This window comes from Ovis aries, chromosome 18, assembly GCF_016772045.2.
Source record: "Ovis aries strain OAR_USU_Benz2616 breed Rambouillet chromosome 18, ARS-UI_Ramb_v3.0, whole genome shotgun sequence".
In the NCBI taxonomy this organism is placed as follows: domain Eukaryota; kingdom Metazoa; phylum Chordata; class Mammalia; order Artiodactyla; family Bovidae; genus Ovis; species Ovis aries.
In genome coordinates, this window is record NC_056071.1 from 6028777 (window position 1) to 6050174 (window position 21398).

At 46.5% G+C, this 21398-nt stretch overlaps 1 protein-coding gene across 4 annotated transcripts in view; it reads left to right on the top strand.

Annotated features, from left to right (window-relative positions):
• The window catches only part of ADAMTS17 (ADAM metallopeptidase with thrombospondin type 1 motif 17), a 392113-nt gene that overhangs the window by 297651 nt on the left and 73064 nt on the right, over positions 1–21398 (top strand). For all 4 annotated transcript variants that reach the window (XM_042235032.1, XM_042235035.1, XM_042235033.1 and 1 more), the window contains 3 exons: positions 7240–7320; positions 15737–15894; positions 19020–19179. In XM_042235032.1, coding sequence (XP_042090966.1) covers positions 7240–7320; positions 15737–15894; positions 19020–19179 — 399 coding nt within the window. The remainder of the gene's footprint in view (positions 1–7239; positions 7321–15736; positions 15895–19019; positions 19180–21398) is intronic.

Below are 21398 nucleotides of genomic sequence, written 5' to 3' on the forward strand. Positions count from 1 at the left end.
ATGCTGAAGCTGAAACTCCAATACTTTGGCCACTTGATGCAAAGAACTGACTCATTTGAAAAGACCCTGATGCTGGGAAAGATTGAAGGCAGGAGGAGAAGGGGACGACAGAGGATGAGATGGTTGGATGGCATCACCGACTCAATAGACATGAATTTGAGTAAACTCCAGGAGTTGGTGATGGACAGGGAAGCCTGGCGTGCTGCTGTCCATGGGGTCGCAAAGAGTCGGATACGACTGAGTGACTGAGCTGAACTGAACTGCAGGTATGTTTGACCCAGCAATTCTCACAGCTGACGTGTGTGACGTTGTATATATGCATAGATAGACATGCAAAGCTGTCCATTGCAATTTGTGATTTTTTAGCACTTTTGCAGAGGTTTAATTCACATACCATAAAACTCATCCATTTAAGGTGTACAATTCAAAGGGCTTTAGTAAATAGACAGCATTCTTCAGCCATGACCACAGTCATCCCAGAAAGAAACCCCACACCGGTTAGCAGTCATTCCCCATCTCCCTCCTCCTACCCCAGCCCTAGGCAGCTACTTTTGTGTCTATGTGTCTGTTCTGGAAATTTCCTATAAATGGTATCATACGATATGTGATCTTTGTGACTGGCCTTAGTAATTTAGTATAGCATTTTCAAGTTTCTTCCATATTGTATCATCTATCAGTGTTTCATACTTTTTTTGCTAAATCATACCCATTGTAAAAATGGATTTCATATGTTTTAAATGTGAATGTAAAAATACACTCATTGCTTGGTGGACATTTGAGTTTTTTCTGCTTTTTTGGTTATAATGAATAATGCTGATATAAACATTTGTGTATAAGTTTTTATATGGACATATTTTTCATTCTTCTTGGGTATATAATACATAGGAGTAGAATTGGTAGGTTTTATGGTAATTTTATTTTTCCTGTTTTGAGGAGCTATCAAACTCTTCTCCAGTATTCCTGTACCATTTTACATTCCTACTAGCAGTAAGTGAGGGATTCAAATTCTTCACATCCTCTCCAGCACTTGTTATTGTTTATCATTTTTATTATAGGCATCGTAGTCAGTATGAAGTGTATCACATTGTTGTTTTGATTTATATTTCTTTAATTACTAATGATGCTGAGACTCTTTTCATGTGCCTTTTGGCCTTTCATGCATCTTCTTTGGAAAAATGTCTATTAAAATCCTTTGCCCATTTTTAAATTGGATTATTTGCCACTTTATTATTGAGTTGTAAGGTTTCTTTATAGACTCTGGACATAGTTCTTTTATTAAAATGATTTGCAAATATTTTCTCCCAGTGTATGGGTTTGCCGTTTCACTTTCTTGATGGTATCCTTTGAAGCACAAAGTTTAAATTTTAATATGATCCATTTTCTTTTTTTCCTTCTGTTGCTTGTGAGTTGCCAAAACTCAGCCTCTGTTCACCGGTGCTGAATAGAAATGCAGACCCAGAGTTTTGGATCAAGTAGAAAAGAGTGGATTTTATTGCTTTGCCAGGCAAAGGGGGCCACAGTGGGCTACTGCCCTCAAGACTGTATGACCCACGCTGGAGGGGAGGATGAGAATTTTTTCAGTGTTCAAGGGCATGATCAGCTTGTGGACAATTCTTGGATTGGTTGCCATCAGGGTGAAGTTTCAAGCATCATCAGTTTTCTGGTCTCAACCAGTCTAGAGTCTGTGTTCTTGTTGATAAGCAGTTTTCATCTGGAGGGGTGTGTTTCCCAGACAACTTAGGAATGTGTGTCAAGCCTTTATCAATGTCATTCAGGGAAGTGGGAGTTCGGTGATTCTGATATGCGGCAGAATTATAGTCGGAATTGTTACCAGTTCCCTAGCCCAACAGCCATTCTTCATTTTTGCATCTTCACATTTCCCAGTCATTAACTCTCGAGTCAGCATTGTACTTCAAAAGACAAGAATACAGGCTCTTGTAGAGTTTCACTTTTGCTATCTAAAAAACTAGTGCCTAATCCAAGGATACAAAGATTTCTTTCAGTGTTTTCTTCTCGGAATTTTATAGTTTTAGCTCTAAGATTTAGGTCTATGACCAGTTTTAGTTAGGTTTTTATTACAGTTTGAGGTAAAAGTCCCTCTGCATTCCTTTGTATGTAAATATACAGTCATCCCAACACTGTTGAAACTAATGTTCTTTCTCCATTGAATATTCTTGGCATTTTTGTTTTAAGAAATCAATAAGGGACTTATTTCTAGAGTCTCAATTGTATTTCATTAATAGAAATATCTGTCCTTATGCTAGTCCCACGTTGTCCTGATTATAGGAGCTGACTAGAACTTTGAAAGCAAGAATTGTCAGTCCTCCAAGTTTATTCTTTTTAAATATTGTTTCAGCTAGTCTGGATCCCTTGCATTTGCATATGAATTTGAGAATCACCTTATCATTTTGGGGGGAAAAAAGGCTGAAATTTTAGTAGGGATTTTGTTTAATCTGTAAATCAATTTCTAGGTATTCCCACCATGAACATGTAGCATCATTCCATTTATTTATATTTTCTTTAATATCTTTCAACAAGGTTTCTGTAGTCTTTGGTGTAGATATCTTGTATATCTTTTATTAAAGTTATTCCTGTGTTTGTTTTTAATATTAAGTCAAATGTTTTTCTTAATTTCATTTGGAAATGTTTAACCCTAATGAATACACATGCAGTTAATTTTTGTATATTGACTCATATCTTGCAACCTTGCTGAACCTGTTCTATCAGAGTTTAATGGCTTCCCTAGTATTTTTCTACATATGAAGTCTTGACATCTGCAGATAGAGATAATTTTACTTCTTCCTTTCCAATTTGAATGCCTTTTGAAAATCTTTTTCTTGCCTAATTGACAGAGAGAGAACTTTTAGTACAGTGTTGAATAGAACTGGCAAGAGCATTTCCTGAACATCCTTCTCCTCTTCCTGATCTTAAAAGTAAACCATTAAATATTTTACCATTAAGTTTGATGTTAGCTGTGGGGTTTTTATAAATGTTCTTTATCAGGCTGAGGAAGTTTCCTTTTATTCCTAGTTTGTTAAGTATTTTCATCATGGAATAGTATTAAGTTTGCCAAATGCTTTCTCTGTATCCATTGAAATGAAAAAGTGTTTTGTCCTTTTTCAGATAAATTACATTGGTTGATTTTTATATGTTGAACCAACCTTGAATTCCTAGGATAAATTATCTTTGACCATGGCATATAATCTTTTTATTTTGTTGAAATAGGTTGCTAGTATTTCATTGAGGTGTCTTGTGTGCATATTCATATATGATATAGCATATTTTCTAAAAGTGACAATTTTGAAATAACCTTAATGTCCTAATGACAGTTTTTAAATAACCTAAATCAGTAGGGAGTAGTTACATAAGCTACATTGCAATGTAAATGAAAAATAAGGAGAGCTATATATACATGCATAGAAGACATAAACTGCTTTTCTTAAAAAAAATGTGGTATAATACGATACTCATAATGCTTTTCCTAACACATATAAAATATAGACAAAACATATACTGTGTGATATTTTCATATTTGTATTTGTGTAGACATTGGTATAAGCAGTGAAATATCTGAATGACTATACATCAGACTGATAGTGGCAGTTCCCACAGGGAATCGGAGTGGGATTTACCTGTATTAAAATTTTTATAATGGGGAAATATACCTGTATATTTCTGTAAATTTAAAATACATAAATGTTTACAAACATAAAAATTAACTCATCGATACATATAAACCCATGTCTTAACAAATTTTACTGTAAACTAAGGGAAACTTCTGTTAGCCCACAACACAGTCCTATTATTACCACACAAACATAGATGCAGTTGGTACAATTAAAACTGTGTCAGCTAAAAATTGGTAATAAATTTAGAAAGAGAATTAGTACAGGATCAACACAGATATATTGCAATAGGAAAAGGAGGAAAGGGACAAGAACAAATGACCAGTTAAAGAAAACAAAAAACTCACCAGCAAAATATTACCGAGAAGCTGAAAATTATCATCAAACATTATTGCTATAAATTCCAAAAGCTGATTAAGTAATAGCCTCAATGAAAGAAGAACTCTTTGGTAAGACACGAGAGCTCAAGGAGCAGCCAGTGAAGCAACAGAGGGAAGTGAAATGAGACTCAACTGAGGAAAAGGGCAGAGGAAGAGAATGAGTCCACTACAGAAAGCGCGTCTGCATGGGTTCAAAGGACAGGGACACTGCTGAGAACACACTGAGAAGCATGGAGGAGAGGACTGAGAAAAAGAGCAAAGCAAAATGGAAACAAAGAATCAGAAGGGTAAGAAACGGAATGAGCATTATGGAAGAAAAAGGGGGTCAAACATAAATAATTTGGTATTCCTGAAGAAAGAGCGCTAACAAATTGATGAGATATATATATATATATATAAATTATCAGTGGCAGAAGGCAATATATTTCCTTCTCCAAAGATCTTCACAACCCAGGAATCGAACCTGCATCTCCTGAATTTCAGGCAGACTCTACCAGTGAGCCAGCTGGGCCATCCCATGGACAAAGGAGCCAGGCGGGCTGTAGTCCACAGGATCACAAAAGAGTTGGACATGACTTAGCAACTTAACAAAAACGTATATATACATATATATATGTATGTATTTATATATAGTGTATTTTACTATATTACAATTCAGAAGCTATAATTTTCTTTGAGTCCATCTCAAAGAGAACAAACTTGAGGCCAGCAAGAATTTATTGGAAAAACTGAAAAAAGGACACATAGTGAACACTAAATTAATTTTTAGGACTAAAGTAACTGCAGGAATTAGAGTGCAAAAGATAAACGTTGTAAATTAACAGTGTAGAAATGATTCAGTAAATCTTGAAGAGCAGTGTAAGAGGAGGAAGGGCAGTGTATTATGTTGATTTCCTCATCTTTTAATATCCAGAGATTAAACTAGTTTATAGCTGATAAGTCATGAATTAGAAGTGTAAATATAATTAAAGGTTCACAGGAAAACATCAGAATAAAAAGAGGTAACGGTGAACTAAAATGGATAGATGAGGGAAAAACAGAGCTAAGATACTGACCCACACACCATGTTAGCCATGAGAAGCGTGACTGCCATTAAACTGCTCGGAGATCTTTATGGTGTCTAGGAGAGAAACAGTATGATGATCTCAGTGGATGCAAAAAAGCACTTGATTAACTTCAATACCTCTTCATAACACAACTCTTAACAAACTAAGGAAAAAGAGGACTTCCCTAACCTGATGAATGATACCTATCACATTCTCACTGCTGACATCATTTTCAGTGGGAAAATTCCCTTCCTCCAACTTCACGAATAAGACAAGGATGTCACTATCTCATGTGGCTCACAATGTGGTTTTGTAAGTTCCAGCCAGAATGGCGAAAGGAGAAGAAATGCAAGGCATAAAGATCAGAAAGGGAGGAACAAAACTGTCGTTCGGTTACATCTCAGTTAGCAACATAGAAACCCAGCTAAAATACACACAGTATTATAAATGATAAGTGCTAGAAAGACAGCCAACTACAGAATATATTGAGTTGGCCAAAAAGTTCATTTGCATTTTTACGGGAGTCTTTGACCAACCCAATATCTTATAGTATCGATATACTTCCTACCGTATCCTTTTATAACTTTAAAATTTTGTACCTTGGGTATACACATTGCCAGACAAAACTCTTAGTTATTTTAAAGTTGTCCCTGATCTTTTAAAAACTATATACAATATTCTGTTGGCATAAAATGATGTGCATATGTTTCTATGCATTAAAAGTTGCTGAAAAGGCTGGTCATCAAAAATAAGGGTAATTTTCAATGTAGTACGGTTTGTTTGTAGTTTTTCCCCTTTTGTTGGTTTGAATTATCATGTACTATATTTATAATGAAAATTGAACCATGTTTACTACGAGAAAATGAGGAAATTAACTCCTCAAAATAGATATTTCCATAATCTTTATATACTTGGGCCAGAAATTTCTCATTTTAAAAACTCCCCTGCTGATTCTGATGATCACATTTGGAAACCACAGGGGTAGGAATTATCATCTAATTTGGGACCATCAGCTAAATTGCTGAAGCAAATGTATATTACCTTTGTCTAAAACCCAAATGTAAACCAAAACCAAGTGATTACCAGCCTACATTTCAGAATCTCACCATTATGTTGGGCTCATTAATTGACACGGTTGCCCTGTTAACCAGGCTTTAGCCAACCCCTGACTTCCTCCCTGGCAGCCTCAGTCATTTCCTTCCAGAACTTCACTAACCACCTGCCTTATTAGGCATGTGTGGGGTCAGAGCATGGGCCTGACCTCTGAGGGACCCCATTATACTTGGAAATACTCAGGGAAATGGACAAAAGTATACACTGCGGTGGTTTCAGAAAAGTCCAAAGGGCAGTGAAAGCAGGAAATGATACCTGGTGATAGGGCAGTGGTTCTGTCATAGGGTAAGTAGCCCGGTTTCTGCCGTCATCCCGTAGAACCAGGGACAAAGTACAGCAAAGGGGGAAGGAGCCCAGCAGATGGGGTGGCCAGGGACATCTAGCACCCGTGCTCCAGGGCGGTGCTCTTCACACAGAACTCCAGGCTCGCAGTTCACTGGGGCTGCTGCAGCCAAGCACCACAGGGAGGCATGAATAAACAGGAGACACACACTGTCCCAGTTTGGGGGCTAGTAGTCTGAGATCGATTGTTGGCAGTGCTGGTTTCTCGTGCAGCTGAGAAAGAACCTGTCCCATGCCTCCCTCCTGCTTCTGGTGTTTTGCTAGCAGTCTTCGGCTTGTCAGAGGCGTCATCTTGATCTCCACCTCGTGATCACACAGAATTCTCCCTGTGTGTATGTCTGTCCAGTCTTCCTCATGTTATAACTGCATCCTATAGGACTGGGGGCCCACCTGCTCCAGTACGGCCTCATCTTAGCTGATTACGTCTGCAACAGCCCGGTTTCCAAATAAGGTCACATTCTGAGGTCCTGGGGCTTAGGACTTCATCATATGGATTTGGGGGTGGGAGGGACCTAGTTCAACTCATAACGCAGGCAAATGGTGCTCTCCGGGATTTGGGCAGCCAGGATGCTCCGGCTATAGAGGAACGCTTCTTATTAGTGGACCAGCTTGATTTCTCAGAGCTCTGAAGTCACCTTGGGGGTGGAGCAGCGGGTTTTGGTGGGGGTTGCTGTGAGCCTCTAATGGTGGGTGGAGTTATGTTGGTTCACCTGTGTTTATCTGTCACTACAGGTTATATTGAAGCTGCCATCATTCCAGCCGGAGCTCGAAGGATTCGTGTGGTGGAGGATAAACCTGGCCACAGTTTTTTGGGTAAAACGAAAATGTTCGACTCATAGTTTATGTTCTGAACGTTGATTTGGACGATCGAGCTGCTAATTTGGGTCAGCAAAATGCTGACACAGTGCTCTCAGACCATTGATTTTAACTCATATTTTAGGCGTAGTGAGCAATCAGCATGTACCAAGCAGTTCTGTCGTATTTGGCTAAAGTGCAGCCAACCCCCAGGTGGATGAGGGGAGGGGGTGAATAGCAACCACCAGCTTTGGACAGGAAGGCAGGTGATAGAAGATGAATGAAGGACGTTGTAAGGAATCGGGGTAGGCTGAGTCCCCCAAAGTAACTGCATGAGCACTCAGGCAGCCAGAGCCTGAGCAGCAAGGGTGCAGCACCCAACCTGTGGGAGCTCCTGTAGGATCTTTTTCTGGCTTCAAACTTAAGAATTAAGCTATTTTGGCTAAAATGAAGTTTACTCATGAAACGCTTTTATTTCAACCTTTATCACTGATTTTTTAAAAATGGCTTTGTCCACATTCCTTACTTTGTAGATAAAAGTATCTAAGTCTTTCTTTGAAATGGTCTCCAGTTGAAAAGCCCAAAGTCTGATGAGATGGACACAGACCAAACCTCTAGTAGGCAAGTGCGCAGAGAAGAGCACCATCCTATAGAGGAATTGCGAACCACTTACAGACACCGAGATAGCCCTCTCACACCTGACTTGGGAGCGGGCACAGGAGCTCCTGTTTCTAAGTGCCTACACCAGGCTCATGGGCAAGCAGCCCCCGGGGGTCCCTACTGGGTCCCAGACAGCCCTGCCCCCTCCAACTCTCTCACTGCCGCCCATCCATCCACGTCCTGGAAGCCATAATGGGCATTGCTCTTCCTGCTGCCAGCCTGGGACCTGCTGTTCCTCAGGTTGGCATCCACACTGGTCTCCATCAGCCCTGTGGTTTTTCCCACGCTGGCCCGGTCCAGCCTGGCACTCTTCTCTGCAGCCATCCAGCTGTTGCTTTACAAATAGAGTGATGCTCATAAATGCTTTTTAGAACAGGGCCTGCCCTGCTCTCCACAACTCTTTCAAAGTGACAGCCTTTTTACCAAATTCTTGAAGAACACCAGCCCCTTCTTTCTGCCCATCTAAGGATATTTGGTCAACTTCATCAGCATTTGTTTTGGGGCCCCATCACCCAGTGTCATGCCAAAAGTTAGCGTTTCCAACTGTTCCACTGGCCCTCGCCTACCTGGAGACGTTTCTGCTCCCCAGAAGCATCGGTCCTCTGTGGGACTCTGACATCACCTTTGACCTTTATCTTATTCAGAACTCATGATCCTGATCTCTCAGGTGCTGGCACAATTCCAAGGTCAGTTTCCTTGTCCTTCCATAAAGCACCAGTAGGTGCCCTGCAAGCTCTTCAGCTTCCTGTCCTGCCCTTAAGACTTCCCAGCACCATTCCACCAGCCCCAGGTATCTGGTAAAGGTGGGAACATGATCCTTGCATCTGCTTTTCTGTGTGATAGAATAGACAGAAGGTTGTCAGAATCCTTTAGATCCCTCGACAGCTAGTTCCTGTAGTGAAGATGACTTGGTGAAGATGACTTTTCACTGGAACCTGTTAGGGCCAGCAAGTAACCCGTAGCGGATGCCACCGGAGGGAGCCAGCTTTTTCATGGTGGTCCCTCTCGGCCCCTGATGCCAAGGGCCACACCTTCCAATAACAACACGGACACTGGCATCGTGAGTCCCAGTCTCCGAGCTCTGCTCTGCTTTGAAGACCTGACCCCTGATCTCCAAATACCAGAGTATTGCTGTACCCAGTTCACTGAGGAGGAAACCAGGGCTCTGGGAGTTCAGCTGCTCATCCAAGCTTCTTCTCCAGCTTGGCCTACTGCAGCTCACAGAGGCGTCAGTCACAGCCAGAGATTGGATGGAGGCGATTTTTCACTGGAGAAAGTGTTAAACCTGCCCATTGCTACTGCTTTGATGTGTGGGTTTCAGAGAAGCACATATCCATCTGAGGAGATAGGGTCAATGTCTCAGGACGAATTCTCAGCTCCCTAGAAGCCCTGGACCTCCCTGGGAGGTTGGAGCCAGACTCTGACACCTTATCTGCAAATCATAGTTCCAGTGTCCCAGGGCCTGGTGTGTACACAAGGGAAATCCGAAGGCGGTCCATGCTCGATATGTTTCTAAAGTCAGTTCAAACAAGCCTCGTTTCCACCCAGGGCTGGGTGCTTTGGATATCAACCCTGTGTAACTGAATTGCTCTCCCATTTGCGGGAGCAGTTCCTGAAGAATTCACCCCACCTACCTTCAACCCACGCTGCCTGGCTTTCTGCTCTAAACCACCTGGAACAGGAAATGCCTCTGCAGTTTGCATCCATAGCTGAGAGCAGAGCTGGCAGAACTCCGAGTGGAAATAAAAGGAGCTGACTCCACGCCAGGATGAGAAGTAGGTTGAATGTGGGTCAAGTCTTCCAGTGGAATCCAGGAGGCAGAGAGACAGGAAGGAGCCCGGCTTCTTCACAATGCTGGGCGAGAGGTGGGCATGCGGACAAGGTCTGCCTGTGTCTGCCTCGGGGCAGTCCAGAGAGGAGCCCGGCCATCCCGGCAGGACTGCCCCCTCTCTGCTCCCCAGAAAGGCTCAGGATCTCCCGTGGTGCCCAGAAGTCCAGGGACATCGTGTCAATGTATGCAGAGAGGCAGGAGGGCCGGATGGAAACAGACGGTCCCCACGTGACCTCACACTTCGGGCCGTTTTGAGGAGGTTTGGCTCTGCCGTGGTAGCAGGGGAAGGCATGTACTCATCTTCATCCCGCAGAAGTCTCTTCAGCTGTTGAAAGGCTTCTAGTAGCTCCTGAGCAAAACACACAAAAGCAAGTACTGTTGCATTTGGGGCAGAGTTTAAACATCCGACTTCTGACTGAGACAGGACCAACAAGTGCAAATCTCCTCCCCAGTGAATCCGAACTTCTGACATTACTGATAGGATCACGTTGCTCTGGCATCCCCTTTGTTCTTAACTCCGTTATTTCTCTGTCAGAGCAGAGCATTTGGGGGAAGCCTGGTGTGCTACAGTCCATGGGGTCACGAAGAGTCAGATACCACTGAGCGACTGAGCAACAACATAACAGCCCCTGTCGGGTTTCTCAGCCTAAAAATTCTAATTTCAAATACAAATTCATCTCAAAATGCTTACAGATGAAGGGGGCCTGCAAATACCATTGATGCCAAGGACTGAGAGGAACAGGAATTTCTGGAGCCCAAAACTTGTTTAATTTTGGAGGGCTTCTTTAAGGAACAGAATGCATTTTGTATACAGCCTTGGAAAGGGTACCACGAGGGGCTCTGGAGCTTCAACTCCCCTGGGTCGTGCAAACCCTGCTCTGGGAAGCTCGCTCTGGGGGCTGCTGCAGACGGGCCAGGAGTGACCTGCACACCTGTTCTCTGGGGCTGGCGTGCCCCACAGGGTGGTTTTCTCATCAGACTCCACACTGAACCTGTCCACCTGTCCACTGATGTTCAGATCTTGAGATTCGAGCAGACTTACTGAGGCTGCAGTCGTATTCTTTTGAAAGGATGTCAGGTGCTAACGTCCAGTTTTAGCAGGAAGTTCAGAATTCCGGCATGGACCTTAGCAGCCTGCAGATTTTGGATCCTGCTGCCTAAATGACTCACCCCAGAGTCAGCGAGCTTGCAGCAATCCCCATGATTCTTGGAACTGATGGCCTCCTACTTAGAATTCTGCCTCTGAGTTATCCTCCTGTGCAAAACGCATGAAGGATTGTCATCATGAGCCCACTGTCCCGAGGAAGGGTTGCCATGTTCGGATGAGGGGGTCAGTGGCGGTGGTGAAACTGGTGCGTGTTCTGCAAGCGTGCAGCTGCCGTGCAGACGGCCACAGCAGAGCTTGGACAGGCAGAGTTTCTTCTTTCTGGGGCCATGAGAGCCCGCCCCCCATACACACACCCCCTGAAGCTGTGACAGTGAGATTTTTCCAATTCAGCAGCCCAGGCCAGGACCTCCAAAGACCAGACAGGTGCCTTCAGAAGTCGCAAGAGTGCCCAGCAGCAGAGTGTGGATAGGAAGGCTGATGGTTTACGTCTCTTCCCAGCTCTGCATTCACAGAGCTCACGTGGCTCCCTGAAATCTGCCACGGGGGCGCGTTTACAGCTTGAGTAGTGACGAGCAGTGGAAGTCTAGGCTGCTTTCCCGCCCTGTCCCCAGCACTGTGCCGTCGGGTGTGTCCCTCCCCGTCCTGCTCCTTGCCTTTCTGGAATCGCCAGGGAGCCACTGCCTGCCTCTCTCGCTTGCCCTCCGTCTTTCCTGGCTCCGTTCACCCTTCTATGACCTCCCCCGCCCAGCCTGCGGACCGGCTATGGAAACGTCTCCTCCCCTCACCTCTACCACCCCACAGGATCCTGCCCTAGTGGTGAGAGGGTGGCACTTGCCCAGCACCCGCAGGCTCTGTTCCTGGGGGGACCCACAGCAGGCGCCTCTGCCCACAGAAATGGGGCTTCCCCGGGCGGTCCCCACACCTCTGTGCGGCATTTCTGTGGATGGGTTATAATTGGCTCCAGCTTTGCCCTCCTACACTTTTTCCAGTTCTTCCCACTCTTGACCTCCCCGATGCTTGCCTTTTGGCACGAGGGTGGCGTGGTTTTCAGTTCATAATCCAATAAGTCCTGTTAAAGCGCCTTGGAAACAAGGCCAAGTAAGAAAGAGCCACCTCACCCCAAACAAGTACCGGACAGGGCAGGGTCCCAGATAGGGTTTAAGGCCCGGATGGAGTGTGCCTTTCTGAGTCTCAGAGGGTACTAAGCTGACATCAGTAAGGATCCTAGGGTGACTTCTAGAAATCCATACTCTGCCCTGCTTCTATCATGGTTAATGTTTTTCAAAAACCAACCTCTAAATGTGACATGTGAAAGCTAAACCCAGTTCTCAGTTTCTGAGTATTGCCTTCAGGTACCACTGGGCCCAGGGGGATAAAACGGTGGGAAATGATGCCTGTATCCTGGCACTGCTGTCCTGCCTCAGTGCACTGTCATCTGAGGACCTCTTGCCACGTACTGGCAGACTCAGACTTAGATCGAGTCTCTGGGCAACTTTGGGAAAGAGAGCTGCTGCTTCCCAAGGTGAATGCAAGTGTTGCGATCGACTCTTCCTGTCCCGAGTTGGGTGGTGGACCCGCTTCTGGAGCTGAGGAGGAGTTTAGGGTCAGCCTCCCATGACTGGGGAAGAACACGTCCCCAGAAGCTCCTTTGGGGGTTGTTACTTGCAGAAGGACAGAGAGATGTCAGGGAGAAACACTCAGTTCAGTTCAGTTCAGTCGCTCAGTTGTGTCCAACTCTTTGCGACCCCATGAACCGCAGCACACCAGGCCTCCCTGTCCATCACCAACTCCCGAAATCCACCCAAACCCATGTCCATTGAGTCAGTGATGCCATGCAACCATCTCATCCTCTGTCATCCCCTTCTCTTCCTGCCCTCAATCTTTCCTAGCATCAGGGTCTTTTCCAATGAGTCAGCTCTTCACATCAGGTGGCCAAAGTATTGGAGTTTCAGCTTCAACATCAGTCCTTCCAATGAACACCCAGGACTGATCTCCTTTAGGGTGGACTGGTTGGATCTCCTTGCAGTCCAAGGGACTCTCAAGAGTCTTCTCCAACCCCACAGTTCAAAAGCCCTAAAGTGGAGCAAGGCCAGGCCCGGCCGGGGGCGCTGAGTGCCGGAGTTGACCGGGGCGCGAGCGCGGGCTGAGACGGGAGGGGCGGGCCGCCCCAGTGTGCCCTGGTCTCTGTGAGGGAAAGGGGCTCTGGGGGTGGCCGCAGAGTGACGGTGGTCAGCAGCCAGCTTTACAGAGACTCACTCTGCTCATCTTGCTGATTCCAAGTTGCAGAGATTCTCAACCCGCTCGAGCGTCCCCCGCCCAGTAACAATGACAGTAAGCCTGCCCTCTCCTCCGCCTCTGCAGCCCCTCTCTGCCACCTCCTCTTGCTTCTCCTCATGGGCAGGGTGCCTCCCCCCACCCCGAACTCTGCACAGAAACTGAGCTTAACAAGGAGCCAGGGAGCAAGTCCAAGCTGCCAGGCACTCCAGCCGCCTCTGCTCCCTGCTTTTCCTGCCGTCTCAGCTCCGGGCCTCCCCTCAAGAAGGCCTTCCCCAGCGGGCCCAGTCTCTGCCCACACGCACGTGAGCCCTGGACTGGCCTCTGGCTCAGGGCTTCTGCAAGTGTCTCACGTTTATCTGCCTTCCCGCCCACCTCGCTTTCAAACCCTGAGCTACCAAGGGCAGGAGCTGTGTCTTCAGCACCAGCTACAAAGCCCTTGGAAAGAGGTAAAAAAACAACTGTCGAAACCTTCAGAGGAAGTGAGAGAGCAGCGAACACCCATGCACCTGTTGCTAGATGCCCCAATAGCTAATATGGCCGAAAGTACTTGTAGGTTGGTAGTTCACTGGAAGCTGTGGAAAACCACAAGCTTAGGTGTTTTTACAAGGATATGTAGAACATGAGGCATCACAGTGATCTGAGGTTGGAATGTGTTCTCTGGGAGAATATAACATTTGCATATTTCAGTGTCTGTCATAAAACTCTAGACTTGTAACCTAACGAATGTGGGACCTTGGTCTGTTTAGGTACCGGTCTCCACGTGGCAATAGCTGTGTGACTTCAGGCAGGATTCTGAACCTCCCTGTGCCCCCATTTCCTCATCTGTGAGAAAGAAGACAGTAATCCTTTACCTTAGAGCACTGTTGGGAAGGTCAAATGGGTAAAAACATACAGAGAAGCTAAACCAGAGAATGTACCCCTTAAATGGGGACTTGCAGGTGGTGGCTGAGGAAGAGAAAAAGGAGCAGAAATTGTGAGTATCCCAACAGACTCGCTTCCTTCCAGTAGCCAGGAGATCCCAAGAATGGGTAGAATTCTTTGAAGGGAAACATTGGGTTCTAAGTGGTGGAGTGTTCTCTTTTCAAAGCCGTTCCTAGAGTCCTGTAATCCGCAGCCACGCGCTGAGCAGCCACCCTCACTGAGTGTGGCCTCTCCTGGAAGCTGTCCAACTGGGAGGCAGCCCTACTCAGAGCCCTCGGTTTCTCCTGGTGGTTCCTGTAAATGCGGAGTGCTGAGCCTGCACCTCCCCCTCGGGGCAGGGGAGCCAGCCAGGACCACCGTGTCCTGCAGACCAGGAAGCAGATGGCAGCAGCCCCAGCTGCTTGTGGCCTGACCAGGATTGGAGCCATCAGGTCCTAACCCGGGCCAGGGCTCATGGGCTCAGGCTTAACTGAAACTACTCGTGGGTTTCAACTCTCATTATCCAAAACTGGTATTATATGTGGGCATGTTGTTTCTGACCTTATAAGCAAAGAGTAGGGAACCTGATTTTATTGATTCTGGACTGAGCAGGGTTCAGGGGTGCTGGCAGAGAATGTGGCTTTGGGCTTGGGGTGCCACAGAGAATTTTATGTTTTGAGTGACATAAAGACTTGCTATTGACTATTTTCATTTACCACCTTCTCTTACATGTCAGAGTACGTTCTATAATCATTGTTTACTTTCCTGAATAACAAAGCAAAACAAACCAAGAAAGCCCAGAATTTCACTGTAGAATGCTCTCTCATGAGAACCACATGACACTAAAGCCTAAGTGAGGGAAAAAAAAACAAAGAAATGACGGGTGAGCAGTGGGGTGATAATAAATACATGGCTTGTGTGGAAAACCAAATCTTTGCCATGGCCAGTCAGCAGAATGTCAGTTCCGTGTCAGTTCCAACACACTGAGAGAGCAGAGGCCATGAAGCTGAGGCTGGGTGCGCCCCTGTCACTCCTGAGGCATCCGCTGACTTACTGCCACGTCTGTCTGCAAGCAGCTCAGGGTGGGAGACTCCCGTCTTTATGGGCACTTGCTTCTTGAAGGAGCATCTACTTCACTAATCTGGGGCTATCACATCCTTAAGGGACACTAGAGTTAGGCTGCCCTCTAAAAAGCCCCAGGTAGGTAAGAGTGAAATGAATGATGAATTTTGCTAAAGCTGCAAAACCTGTTTTGGAGACTTGGACATGTTGAAATAGAATCCATTCATCCGGCAGAAAACCCTCTACTCTGTAAGTCTAGTGAAATACGATAGGGCTGTGTGTGGCTGTCTGCGTCCTCTGGCACTGCTCCCCACACCCACTCCGTGTGAGCTGGTTCTGAGACACCAGCCCGTGCTCTGAGGCGCAGGAATCGAGGCAGCTCGTGCTCAGGGACCTGGGGTCAGGAGCCGTTCTCTGCCCGTGAGCCAGTCTTCTGTTCTCAGAGAAAGCTCCCTTTCTTTCAGGGCAGGCCTCCCTCCTCTCCCCTGTGGAGGCGGAACATGAGAGCTCTGACCCACCCCTCAAGACACCCCTCAAGATTCCCTTCAAAGACGGGCTGACTCCCCCAATTCTGTGGTGTTCCATTTTCTTTCTAGCTCTCAAAGACTCCAGTAAGAGATCCATCAACAGTGACTGGAAGATAGAGCTCCCTGGAGAGTTCCAGATTGCAGGCACAACCGTCCGCTATGTTCGAAGGGGCCTGTGGGAGAAAATTTCTGCCAAGGGACCGACCAAAATGCCGCTGCATCTGATGGTAATTTGCTGTGCTTTTGTATTTGTCCTGAGTTGGTTGGGTCCAAGAGGTCTACCAGTTGACTTCTTCCCCGGGGCCCTACGGGAGGAGATACACTTGGTTCCTGGTGGTTTACCTGGCCACCTGCTGCTCCAGTCTCTCTCTTGGTTTTTTCCTTGTATAATCCTTTTTGCCACATGCTTCAAAATGCTGCCCTCTCAAAATTCTGCCTTGGCTCTTTACTGGCAGAACTCCCATCTTTTTCAAAAGGAACCACCTCCAGGATGGAAATGCTTAGTCATGTGGCCGCCGGGGAGACCGGGCATTATTAAGCAGACAGTCCCACTCAGAGTCTGTTTTCCTATCAGGTGGCTTAGATTTGCCCCACACTTTGTGTAATTACATCAGAAACTACCTTTTGAAAACAAACTGTTGACTCTGTTTCCAAACCGACACCACTCAGGTTTTCCAGACTCAGCTTGCAACTAGCCTTCAGGAACTGAGACAGAAACAAATTCTGCTGGACTATTTACCCCCTAGATGGTCTCAAGAAATCTGTGGAGTTGGGCCAGATCAGGGCACTCGGGTCTTACATGTTGTCTCAGGAAGGACCACATGCAAACCACTGAAATGTTTGGTTATACTGCCTTTTAAGGCTGTGAAAGATCTCCAGGGAAAAGAATGCCACCATTGCCTTCTCAGGGTTCAGGAGTTCTCGTGGCTAACTTTGGCTAGCTCATAAAGACTAATTCCATGTCTCCTTCCAAAGAATGGGGATTGTGACAGCTTGTGTGTCTGTAATCAAAGCACAGTTTGTCCTCCACGGCACCCAAAGTCTCTACTTGGAAGTTCTTATCATCCCCATTAATTTGTGGTCTCTGGCAGCCAGCATCTGTTTAAGATTAGGTGATACCCGAGAGATTCCCAGGCCGCCTCTCAGTAAGAATCTCCTGAGGAGACGAGCTCTGAGAGTGAGCAGAGATGTCTCCCACGATGGCCCTAAGCCTGTTACAGTTTCCAGTAAGAGCAAAGGGAGCTAGTTCCCATGGCTGACATAGTGCGACAATCCACACCCTAAAGCTACTGCAGATACACGTTTGAAAGTTGATTTCTGGGGCCTAAGTACCTGTGCACACTTATGCGTTCAGTCGTGTCTGACTCTTGCGGCTCCGTGGACTGTAGCCCAGCAGGCTCCTCTGTCCATGGGATTCTCCAGGCAAGAATACTGAAGTGGGTGGCCATTTCCTCCTCCAGAGGATCTTCCTGACCCAGGGATTGAATCCGCATCTGCTGTGTCTCCTGCATGGCAGGCAGATTCTTTACCGGCTGAGCCATTGGGAAAGCCTGTACCTAAGCCATTTCTCTGTGATTAGATTGTTTCCTAATCTAAGTCACTGGAACAAATCCTCCTGTCCTGAGTTAAAAGCAGTCATTCAGAGGGACTAAAAGAGGAAGTGAAAGACAAGATAAAACCCAAGATAGCAGTATCACCTGTTAGCACATGAGTTGCTTTTCTAGCACACACCAAGATGGGTCTATTTCCCTTCTTTCCCAAAAGCTTGCATAAACTGTGAGTGAATTGTCAGCCCATTAAAGCAAATGCACAGCCTGGATTCATTCAGACCATGATAAACAAAACTCAGGGAATGCAACAACTGCCACAGCTGAAGTTCCTGCCTTCTTGAACATTAATCACTTTTCTTTCTTGAAATATGATTGCTAGTTACTTCCAGTTTCTAAACCTGGAAATGAGAAGAGCCCGTCTTCCTCTGAAGGGAAATCCATTGTCCCCTAACTGAGGTGTGCTCATTGCTTGCGAGGTCAGGAGTGCCCATAGAGCCATGGGGACCTGCATTTGAAACCAATTACGTACATGCACACACAAATTATATGTGGCTACAAAATTGCATAAAATTGGTTTCATATGGATTCTCAATTCACCAGTCTTATTCCCATACTGAGATAATAAAGATCTCTTTTAAAGAGTTTTTTTTTTTCTTTCTTTTTTAACTGGAGGCATTTTTCCAAATGTATTACTGCAAGTCTATTTCTTGGAGAAGTAGATGTTTATTCAGTTTGGGCTGCTCTTAGCACCCCACCCCCACTCTGCAACTCCAGGAGGGCTGGGAGATGCTTGGGCAGGAGAGCGACTCCTGTCATCTGGCACACAGTCTGCCTGGCCTCCCTCAGGTCAGATGGAGCACCTTCTGCCTCCAGCTCCCGCTGACCGGCTGTCCCAGAACTGCAGCCTGGAAGTGAAGTTGCTGGCTGCTTAGACCCAGGAGTGCCACCCGGTTCCAAGCCTGGGCTGAAGATGTACCACCAACAACCAGGCCATTCGAAGCTCCCACAAGAGAGCTTCTTTTCCTCCATTAAGTACACATAGAAAAATAACACCCATAGAGCACCTCTGTGCTTACAAGGCTTATCAAATGCATTACCAAACTAAGAGAAGGCCCCTCCACCTGCCCACTTGCCAGGATTTCAGACCCCAGGGTCCGCAAGCTGCAGGATCATGGCTCCCCCGTGCCTCACTGCCAGCTTTAAGCCCGGTGCCAGGCCTGTGCCACCCTGCGGGCACTGTCGTGATCCTAGCTCCCATGGTACAGGAAGGCTCCTGCATCCTTGACGGGCATCCACAAGGTCCCCTTGTAGTGGCTCTGTTTAACCTGGAGCCTGCCGTACACATGGCAGTGACTGGTGCTCAGGGAGTGAAGAGTGGCATTCATTTTCAAAGGAGTCACCCTACTTGTTCAGATGCCTGTTTAGAAAAAGCAGTATATTTGTGTCTTTCTCACCCACAAGGGCAGTTTCGTGGGTGATTACGTGGAGCAGGTAAAGTGTAGTTAGAGCACTCAGACTGGCTTATCCCCAAATCCCTCATCTAAACCAGTCCTCTCTCCAGTGGAAAAGAGTAGAGCTCCCTGCCAGTGGTTCACATATGCTCCCGCCCCTGCGCTGAGCGTCTGTGGAAACCAAACCTGAAATAAAGGAGTGCCCCTGGAATGAACCTGTTTTGAAACCCCCAGAAGAATGGGCTATCCCTGGTGAGAAGACAGCCGCAACACGGGTTGGCTTGCAGATTCAGCAATCCTGTGGGCTTTTGCTCTATTTCAAAGTGGCCTTTTATTTTGCTGCTGATGCAGGTGTTGTTATTTCATGACCAAAATTACGGAATTCATTATGAATACACCATTCCTGTAAACTACACCACTGAAAATCAAAGTGAACCAGAAAAACCCCAGGACTCCTTGTTCATCTGGACCCACAGCGGCTGGGAAGGGTGCAGTGTGCAGTGTGGCGGAGGTGAGCAGCAGGGTTGTGGGCTCACTGGGTGTGGGGTTTTACCAAGCAGAAGAGAAGTGAGTTCAGGGCACTCGGTGGCAGGTGCACGTTGCCTGGGAAAGTCTGGCCACGTAAGTAACTTGTATTTCTGTGGAATGTAACTGCATCCTGCTGCAAATTTCTCTGGTCAGGGTCTCCTTCCAGACTCCTTCAGACCAAAGTAGCGTCCACATGGCTGCTTTGCCTACAGCCTTTGATGCTGATCGGAGTGGAGTTTTGACTAATGTGTAGCTGTGTTACAAGTGTGACAGGTGACCCTGGGAGCACACAGAACAGACTTTCATCTGTTATGCTTGGTAAAAGGGCACTGGAAGATGTTTCTGATCTTCAAATACCCTTTCCTTTTTGCCACAGTCACCAGTGGAAAAACGTGGAAACCAGTGGAATCAACAGTAATATAATGGAAGGAAAAGTCCTCCAACTCCAGTGAAACACTCTTGGACTGGGTTCTGGCTTCATGATTTGCCTCCATTTATTAGCAGATGACGTATTCTCTCTGTACCTAAATTTCCTCACCTCCAAAATAGGGTGATCAGCCCTCATGCCCACTGCAGGAGGAAACTCAAATACCATGAACATCAATATGGACAAAGAACATCATAGTCGTTATGTGTTGTTTAGGAGGAGTGAAGGGAAGCATCCTGAATTCTTAGCCAACAGCACCCTGACAGGACACAGAGCAGGGTCATGGGATGGAGGCAAGTCAGGTAAATGTTGATGGACAGAGTTAGAACAGAGGTTGACCTGGACCCTGGAATGCCAACCCAGAGGGTGGGCTGGCAGGTAAGACGTGGGCATGGCACTCGTCCTGCAGGGCTGATGGCACCAAACTTCCCCCAGGCCAACTTGCTGCAAACTCAGCATGGCCCCAGTACAAGAGTTAGTAGGCTTCACTGGCTGGGGGTAAGGGGTGCCAGTCTGCTGCTGCCGCTATCACAACCTTATACGGCGCCAATGACTCCCAGCTCCCTGACCTGCAGCCCAATCCAAAATCTGGCTTGAGGCATCTCTGTGCTTTCTGTGCTCACTCAAGTTCAGGGCTGTACCATGACAAATTCCCCAGAAGACAGACTGATTGAGGAGCGTGGGATCCATATAGTTGTGCTTGCTGCTGCTGCTGCTAAGTCGCTTCAGTCGTGTCCGACCCTGTGCGACCCCATAGACGGCAGCCCACCAGGCTCCCCCATCCCTGGGATTCTCCAGGCAAGAACACTGGAGTGGGTTGCCATTTCCTTCTCCAATGCATGAAAGTGAAAAGTGAAAGTGAAGGCTGTCAGCCGTGTCCAACTCTTCGTGACCCCATGGACTGCAGCCTACCAGGCTCCTCCATCCATGGGATTTTCCAGGCAAGAGCACTGGAGTGGGTTGCCATTGTCTTCTCCGAGTTGTGCTTGACTTTCTGTTAGTCTTTTAGTATAATATAGCTAACATAAAGTATTAACCCCTACCAGGTTCTGTTCTAAGCACTTTATATATCAATTCATTTTAACCATCTCTAAAGCATCCTAAGGCATACGGAAGTTAAGTGAGCCAGCCCAGTGGAGCAAACCAGTGCACAGAAACATGATGGCTAAGTATCAATCCTGTGCTCACTCTGCTAGCTAATAAACCAAGTGTGAACCCAGATAGCCTGGCTCCAGAGGCTGCCCTTCCAGCTCCCAGTCATTCATCCCCACTCCTAACTAAGTCATGGCCAAGCAGTGTGCAGGGTGCTTGGGAAACACCCAAAAGAATGAATGTGTAGTCAGCTGGGGTTTGTGAGGCTTCCCAAGAGCAGGTGATGCTCGGGCATGAGCAGCAGTTGATGGAAAAATTTTCAGGTTGGTCTATGTCCTTCAGACAAGCCTTCCTGTTTCTCGCTTCTCTCCAGAAAGCAGGAATTCTGTAATAAGTGACTGTCATCTCTGGTGAGGGCTGTTGTACAGTTGTTTAATCAAGTCCAGATCTCCATAGACTTCAAACGAACAGATACAGAGACTGGTAAGCTTTGTAAGAAATCAGAGACCCAAATCAGAACTTTGGCCCCAGTGAGCCCCAAGGTGTCCAAGAACACAGCTGATCTGAAGCATCGCTTCTCTCTGATCCTGCTCTAGGGTCTTTCTCCTGCCCCTGCTACCCCTGCCCTGTCTCACACACCCTCATCCCTAAGATTATGATCCCTCTCTGACAACGCACAGGCA